Source organism: Nycticebus coucang, chromosome 5 (assembly GCF_027406575.1).
Source record: "Nycticebus coucang isolate mNycCou1 chromosome 5, mNycCou1.pri, whole genome shotgun sequence".
NCBI classification, from domain to species: Eukaryota; Metazoa; Chordata; class Mammalia; order Primates; family Lorisidae; genus Nycticebus; species Nycticebus coucang.
Genome location: NC_069784.1, coordinates 17,148,355 through 17,156,729, shown reverse-complemented (window position 1 = coordinate 17,156,729; position 8,375 = coordinate 17,148,355). Strand labels below are relative to the sequence as shown.

The 8,375-nt window shown below is 46.1% G+C and overlaps 1 protein-coding gene across 1 annotated transcript; it reads right to left on the bottom strand.

Annotated features, from left to right (window-relative positions):
- Window positions 1-5,030: 5,030 nt before the first annotated feature.
- CCN1 (cellular communication network factor 1) lies at window positions 5,031-7,972 on the bottom strand. The gene is made up of 5 exons (XM_053591172.1): window positions 7,681-7,972; window positions 7,147-7,360; window positions 6,427-6,789; window positions 6,088-6,296; window positions 5,031-5,976 (listed from the first exon to the last, which is right to left on the bottom strand). The coding sequence occupies exons 1-5, from the start codon at window positions 7,741-7,743 to the stop codon at window positions 5,674-5,676; spliced, it is 1,152 nt and encodes a 383-aa protein (XP_053447147.1). The 5' UTR covers window positions 7,744-7,972; the 3' UTR covers window positions 5,031-5,673.
- Between the last annotated feature and the right edge of the window lie 403 nt (window positions 7,973-8,375).

The following is an 8,375-nucleotide window of genomic DNA, read 5'->3' as shown; positions in this document are numbered from 1 at the left end:
TTCTGTTACTCACAGCTGAACATAACCTTAACTCATCTTTGCTTGTGTGTATGCCTCCCTTACCACGAAGTAAATGAACCCTGCTGCTTTACCCACGCATAGCACTGTGCCTGGAACACAGCAGTGCCAGACGAGTGTCTAGGATCTGGGCATATGAACACTAGAAAGGATAAATGAATGATTAACAGCTGGCAGGAGGAAAGTCCAAGGTGAAGGGGAAAGAAGACATTGTGCCTATGAGGGGTGCCTTTTAGCACAGTGTGAAGTGATGTTTTTATAGGGGAGAAAAAGACAAAAACTTCCACTCTCACAGAGTTTATTGTAGAAGGATGAGACATAATAAATAAACCAGAAAATAACAGACAGTGCTAAGTGCTGTGAGGAAAATAAAACTTCCTGATGTTTGAACTACGAGACCTGAGACTGGTTAGTGAGGGAAGATCACTAAAAAGGTGGCTTTTATTCTGAGACCTGCAAGAAGCCTCAACAGGGAAAGGGGGGGCGGCGCCTGTGGCTCAAAGGAGTAGGGTGCTGGCCCCATATGCCGGAGGTGGCGGGTTCAAACCCAGCCCCGGCCAAAAAAAAAAAAAAAAAAAACAGGGAAAGGGGCATTTAAGGCAGAGGAACAGCTAGTGCAAAGGCCTCAAGCAGGGACTTGGTTGGCTTTTTTAAGGAAGAGGAAAAGGCATAGAAGTATCGTGATGGAGGATGAAGGAGGCAGATTCCAGGATCTGTGTGCCAAGTAAGAAACTGAATCTTATCCCAAGAGCAATGGGAGCCTTTAAGCCAAGGATGGATATATTCTGCTTGACATTTTTAAGAGTCACTCTGGCCCCTATAAGGAGAATGGATCATCAGAGGGCAAGAAGGGAAACCAATGATGTATTGGTTATCTATTGATTTATAACAAGCAACACCCAAAAGTTACAAGTGCCATATTAGTTTGCTCACTACTTTATGGGTCAGGAACTATGGGGAGGATTTAACTGGGCAGTTGATTTTGGGTTCACAAAATAGCAGCTGGGGTGGCTGAGTTGGAGGATTCACTTCCAAGAAGGTTTCTTCACTCACAGGATGCCCAAGAGCTCCTGGACCGTTCCCTTTCTCCATGTGGAAGCTCATTTTTAGGACCTATCTGTGCTGCTGGGGCTTCCCACAGCCTGCTGGTCTCAGGGTAATTACTTTTACTTAGGAGCTCACTTCTGAGAAAGGAAGCAAGAGTTCCTCACCAGTCCTCCACTTGGAACTGGGACCACATTGCATTGCTTCCTTTACGTTCATTGTCCAAAGTAGTCAAAGAGCTCACCCAGATTCAAGAGGGGAGAAGTAGACCCCCATGTATGGATAGATGAGCCAGCAGGGTCTCACTGCAGAAAGGCATGTGGGCTGGAGACACGGTTGCAGCCACCTTTGGAAAATATAATGTGCTGCAAGAAAGGAGGTCACCCAGCAATTCAGGCAAGACATATGGTGGCCTACGTTGGGGGTTTGCACTGAAGATGAGGAAGGGGTGGATTCAGAAGAATATGTGAGCAGAATATATGGGAACTATAAGGCTCTAATAAATGGCATCTGAGTATTCATTGAGTTGCATTTTATAAGATTACATGGATGAGTCTTTCCCACCACTGATGAAGTAAAGTACAATACATCTGATCTAGTCACAGGGCCTATACACCATTGTCATGCTTCAAAATGTGCTTTGCTTTAAAGAGAGTCTAGCAGCATGACATTTTCAAAGACTGTATAGAAGCGAGTGTGTTTGGCAATGGAGAGACCTGAGAAGTTTTCACTTTACACATTCCATTACTTGAGGAGATAAAGTTTTTAAGGTATGAGAGTCAAGGTACCAAAGAGAAGATATGAAACATTGTTTTTTTTTTTTTTTTTTTTTTGGCCGGGGCTGGGTTTGAACCTGCCACCTCCGGCATATGGGACCGGCGCCCTACCCGCTGAGCCACAGGCGCCGCCCTGAAACATTGTTTTTAATGACAAAACTGCTGCAAGCTATTTTTTCATTTTGACACTTGGAAGAATGATCCAGAAAATTACCCAGAGGCACCTAGTGAATTAATGGCAGAGCTGGTGCTAAAAGACATGTCCTTTAATAGTCTGTGACTGGTTCTGTGGTATCACCTGCCATTCTGTGCAGGACACAGCTTTGTTCTGGGCCATCATCATATTGATCCGTTGCCATTTCCCAGCTAACTTTCATTTTATTTTTTATTTTTATTTTTTTGGAGACAGAGTCTCACTATGCCACCCTTAGTAGAGTGCTGTGGCATCACAGCTCATAGCAACTTCTAACTCTTGGGCTTAAGTGATTCTCTTGCCTCACCCTCCCAAGTAGCTGGGACTACAGACGCCCACCACAACGCCCGGCTATTTTTGGTTGCAGTTGTCATTGTTGTTTAGCAGTCCCTGGCCAGGCTTGAACCCACCAGCCTCAGTGAATGTGGCTGGCACCCTACTCACTGGGCTACGGGTGCTCCGCTAAGCCAGCTATCTTTCAAATAGTGCCAGAAGCCTGGGAGAAGAAGCTATGAACAAATCAAATCTATTGCTGAGGCAAGAGAATCACTTAAGCCCAGGAGTTGGAGGTTGCTGTGAGCTGTGTGTGGCCACGGCACTCTACCGAGGGCCATAAAGTGAGACTCTGTCTCTACAAAAAAAAAAAAAAAAAAAAATCTATTCCTTCTAATGGAAAAGTAACTCCAAAACATGCTTTGCTAATTTTGACTCAGTTGTATCTTTTTGTAGCATGGGCAGCACTCACATTCATATGAAAAATTGTTAGCATGAAACTACTTACTGTGCTGGTAAGTGTCCCATAAAATACTTCTTAAAATTCACTAAATGCCTAAGATTCTAAGATCACCCTACAACTCTCAGTTCTAACATCTACATCAAAAAAAAACAGCTGAAGACCACCAGAATCTTTGGATTGAAAAGTGAGAACACCACAGGGTCTTTCTCGCGCACGCGCGCGCGCGTGTGTGTGTGTGTGTGTGTGTGTGTGTGTGTATGTGGGGGGTACATGTATATTAATTAGGAGTGTTTATATAACTTTTATTTATATCTGCATGATTTTTGTTTTCTTGATATTTGAAGTGGGGAGACCTCCATTCTGGAATTTTGAAGGTAAGGCTTATATACTCTAAATATCATAATTTCATTTTCAACTACTTTTAATTTCTTCAGTTTTTTTCTCTAACCAAATAAAATAGACACAATTTGCCTCCGTTCACCTTCTGTATTAATTGAGCTTTCTTATTATAAATAGAATTGGCACTTTCACATCATCCTCATTGTATTTACTAGGATGAGATTAATGACCCAAAAATCCAGGCTAGATTTTGTTTCACATTTGGGCTTATCTGGACAATTATCACCTGCCACACAGAAAGGATCTATAAAATATTCCTTCTTGATTTCTGCCGAAGGAGCAATTTGTTGGGCTGCAGTCTTGGAGGGTAATACCTCAGGACTGGTACTTGGGAATGTGTAAATCTAGCTTCTGGATTTAAATGTCTGTTCAACAAGATTACTCCACAAAAAAAATCTCACACCTTCATTAAGTTTCACATGCTATATTGCAGTGACAAGTTTAACTGCATCCAACACTGGGCCAGGTGGTGTATAAATTCTCAAATACCTTAACATTTGAATGCCTCAAGCAAGAAGAACTGACTATTCAGAAGGCACAAGTTATAATATTTCAGGCAAGTCAAAATCAGAAGAGTGAAGGCTTTTGTCTATGGATTTTACTAGCACATTTATAGTAACCTTTGCACGTTTCAGAAAGGCTTTAAAACAGATGCTTAGGCGATATTTTTTGGTAGGTCTTCATTAAAGCATCATTATTAACTATATTAACTATATTAACTATTTTGAAAAATCCCTTTCAGGACCCCAGAAGCTGTCTTCTCCCACCCCCTTTTTAAAGCACTTTCTCTTGTGCCTAAAAATTCAAGTACTCTCTTAACTAAGTGCAGACTGAAATATTTCACTATGGATTTGAACAAGAGCCAAGATCGACGATGAAAGGAAAACTTCTCTCTATAAAAGGTTTATTGTCAGCACTTTCTAAAGATGTAGATTCTTCTCTAACAGGCTACCAACATTTTTTACAAACATTGATGCAGCCTTTGCAACCTCTTCTGGACCGATGATTCAGGTCCCTTTCTTTTAGGAATGCTCTGCCTAGCCTTTGACCTTCTGGACGGCCAACTCTATGTAACTGCTCTCTCCCCCTGTCAATATAACGTGTATTATAAAAAGGAATGGGGGGTGGGGTAGCTTGGTCCTCACGCTATTGGAAAAGTACTCGAAATTCCTTGCATTCCTTTGCATTTAACAACGTGTTTACCTAATCACCGGCATATTAGGATTAACACAAGTCATGCTTCAAGCTCATTTAGTGAAAACAAACCTACTCCTATAGACCTGGAGATTTTTTCTATCAGCCAAGAGCAAACTCTTGAGTAGTTCTTCATTTTTAACGAATGATATTAGGAAAACATAAAGTTATAAACAAGGGGCATTCTATAACACATTATCCAACCACACTCAGTCTTGCCCATGGGATTAGATGTGGGCAGCCTGTTTTCATTAAAGGGTTTCTCTCAACTAAATTGAGTTGCACAATAACCTGGTGATTAAAATGATAAATGACTCTACCCATCTCACACAGTGATAGAGACCCTTAAGCTTTGAATAGTTATGAAAATAAAGCATTATTTTTTAATCACAAATTTAACTTCAGAATCCTTGTCGTTCACACACATGCCTACTGTTCAATACACGTTTTTAAAAAAGATTAAGCATTTTTCTCTACTGAAGAAATAAAACCAGTCATTGTCTTATTGTTATACCTTAGTTCACTGCTATATTCCAATAAGGCAACTAGAATAATTCCTGACACATAGTGGGCACCCGGTCAATTGTTTGAGTGATTGAATACATGAGCTAGACTGTTACCAAGGACTTTGGAAGGTCTCTAAAAATACTGAATGGCATACACTCAGATATTAGGTAAACATTTCTTTATTAAATGATTAATTCCATAAATAAATTCTTTTCACTGAATATAAAATTAAAATCATTTACAAATTATTCCAGTATTACATTTCCCCTCCCTCCCCAAAGCTACATTTTGATAAATAAAAACATTCACTCTTAAAACACCTGATTTCTGTTTGCAGTGTAGAGTGCAGATAGCTGCCTCTCACAGACACTCACAGAGTGTCCCCTTCAGGAAGGAATGGAGTGCCCTTCTAGTTCTGTCAAAAGACAAATGAAAGCTTTAGCTGTCCAACTAATCCGATTACCTTTTACAATTGTAGAACCCAAAGGAAAATTAAAAAGCCTAAAGAAAGATACACTTAGCAAATAATTTACAAACAGAAAACAGAAAGTCATCAACACTACAAGCTCCAAAATGAAGCGGTAACGTGTGCTCCAGTACTATGAAGCGAAGTATTCTCCAGTCGCGGCTGCACCGGTGTCCGAGATGCACCCGTGGCAGTTTCCAACCTCTTACCACTAGCCAGGAATGAGCAAGGCACCCATTCTACAACGGGTCCCCTCACCCACGCTGCCCCTCCCACGTCTCCGTGACTCGGACACTCTTCCCCCGTTTGTCCTCCCGTGCCCTGGAAACTCGGGTAGCGTTTAGTCCCTGAATTTGTGAATGTCATTGAACAGTCTGTAGAAGGGAAACGCTGCCTCATTGGGGTGCGGGCAGTTGTAGTTGCATTTGCAGGACTGGATCATCATGACGTTCTTGGAAAACGTCTCGCCGTCTTCGCAGCGGAACCGCATCTTCACAGTCCTGGTCTGCTGGGGCGAGCAGCATCGGCCGTCCACGCAGGAACCGCAGTACTTGGGACGGTATTTCTTTACGCTCGAACAGCCAGCGTAAGTAAACCTGACCGGTTCGGAGGATTTCTTCGTCTTGCTGCATTTTTTCCCCTTCTGTAAGGAAGAGAGGAGAGAAGGAAAGTTAGAGATTCTCTTTACTGACAGAGGTTCACATCCCGCCCACCTGCCAGGGCACAGGCGACACACGTCCCTGGAGGAACTTACTTTCAGGCTGCCGTACACTGTCTGTCCGCAAGGCCGCACTTCACAGATCCGGGTTTCTTTCACCAGGCGGCATTCGGGGTTGTCATTGGTAACACGTGTGGAGATACCAGTTCCGCAGGTCTTTGAGCACTGCGACCATGAAGTTGTTTGGACGATACATTTCTGGCCGTGCAAAGGGTTGTATAGGATTCGAGGCTCCATTCCAAAAACTAGGGAGACGAACAAGAGGGAAGACTTCTCAGAGGCGTGCTGACGCACACAGATTCAAGTACTGGTTTCTGTACGGTTTCAAACTACGAATGCATTTGTGTAAGGGATCTTAAGGACTCAGTCACTTACCAGGGAGCCGCTTTAGCGAGCCGCCTTTTCCAACTGCAATTAATTCATTGTTTCTCGTTAACTCCATCTCTGAGGCATCCAATCCCAGCCCCTTGCCCAGGACGCCGTCCTCGTCCTCCACATCCATGGGGTCCTGGACGCCATCCTCATCACAGACCCACTCCTCACAGCACTGCCCGGTGACTTTCACCAGCCGGGGGTTGGGACAGCCCAAATTGGGGAGAGACAGTTCTTGGGGACACAGAGGAATGCAGCCCACGGCGCCATCAATACATGTGCACTGATGTTTACAGTTTGGCTGGAAGCTTTCCCCATTCTGGTAGATTCTGGAGTTATATTCGCAGGGTCTGCCCTCTGATTGAGCTGCAAAGATCACCAGAAGAGAATGGAAGAAGAGGTTAAAGTTAAGATTCTGAACCACTGCCTGAAACTCATACATAATTTCTGCTGTTAAATTCAATTTATGGTAAAGTTCCCTACAATTCCCCGGAGACTCCAGACCAGAACAATAACTTAGTCAGGAATCACTTTTCCGTATGCGCTCTCGTTGGGCCCAGACACACTGAATTGCATTCCAGACTGCTGAAATCATGTGCCTTTCTGCCAAGCTACCAACAACAAAGCATCACCATACATGGTCTCAAAATTACTAAACTTCTGGACTATGGGGACTAGTGTTTTGTTTTTTTTTTTTAAGGGGCCAAACCACAAGCATCTTACCTCTGCAGATCCCCTTCGGAGCGCTGGAGCTGGCGCCAAAATTGCATTCCAGCCCCTTGGTGTGGTCGCAGGGCTGCGTTTTGCTGCAGTCCTCGTTGAGCTGCTTGGCGCAGACCTTACAGCAGCCGCAGCCGTCCCGAACCAGCCCGACTCCCGGCGCGCACTTGGGCGCCTCCAGGGGGCAGTGGCAGGCGGCAGGGCAGGAGGAGAGCGTCTGGAAGAGGTAGAAGGGACGTATGAGACCCGGCGTGGTGCGCAGGAGAGGCGCCGCGGCTGCCCTGGGGAAGGCACCGGGGTCTCTGACCCTGTTGATGGGGGAGCCTCTCATTCCGTCCAGCCCCGCCACCCCGGGCGGCTGCGCTCACCCGGAGGCCCCCGACACGTCTTCAGGGGGCGCTTAAAGCAGCAGCTACCCCAAGACCGCCCCGGACTTTTTAGTTTAGCTTTTCCTGCCACTGGCAATCGGGGACCAGGGGAAGGGACCGTACCGTAGATCGGACAGGGAAGCGGTGGCAGAGGAAGAGTCCAACTCACCAGCTTGGTCAAGTGGAGAAGGATGACGGTGAAGGCGAGCGCCCTGGCCGCGAGGAGGCTCATTGTGGCGCGCTGGAGGAGCCGGGGCGAGCGCGGTTGCAAAGGCGCCAACCAGCTGGAGCACAGCGGACGGGCGGGATCGGCTGGGTCGCAGCGGCGGTGCGGTGGGCCGGACGGGCAGGGCTAAGGCGGGAGGGCTGAGGGAGTCCTTTGCTCGAGGTCCCTGCCGAGGAGGCGTGGAGGGTACGGGTGCTGCTCGGGGGCGCTCTCGCTCGCGGTCTGCCCAGGAGCCCGGAGCCCGCCTTTTATAAGGCGGCGGAGGCGCCGCGTGTTGCAGTGACGTCGGCTCTGTCTGCGCGTTCCAGAATTCTCAAACATCTCAGGAATGCTGGTTGGCGCGGGCTGCTGCCAAGCGCCTCCCCTGGCTCCAATGCACCTTTTTTTTTTTTTTTTTTCCGGGTCCCAGACCCGTCAAGAAAACAGTCCGTTTTTTCCACCTTAAATAACGACTTCTGTTGGGGAGGACTCTTTGGGGCATGTTGGTGGTGACGGTGGTTGAAGGGTCGCGGGGGACGGTGGAGGGGGCTGTACAGAACTTTGCCTGGACTGGGAAGATGGGAGGACCTGAGAGGTAGGAACAAAAGTCGTTTTGCGGGCAGTCACGGAAGCCCTCACCCGGGAAAGCAGCGAGTTAC

Bases quoted from the DNA above. Each gene is read 5' to 3' on its own strand.
- CCN1 (XM_053591172.1), bottom strand. From the start codon at position 7,743: ATGAGCCTCCTCGCGGCCAGGGCGCTCGCCTTCACCGTCATCCTTCTC. The intron at 6,297-6,426 runs GTAAGTGACTGA...TCGTCTCCCTAG, and splicing joins CTCGCTAAAGCGGCTCCCTG to TTTTTGGAATGGAGCCTCGA. The intron at 5,977-6,087 runs GTAAGTTCCTCC...TCTTCCTTACAG, and splicing joins CAGTGTACGGCAGCCTGAAA to AAGGGGAAAAAATGCAGCAA.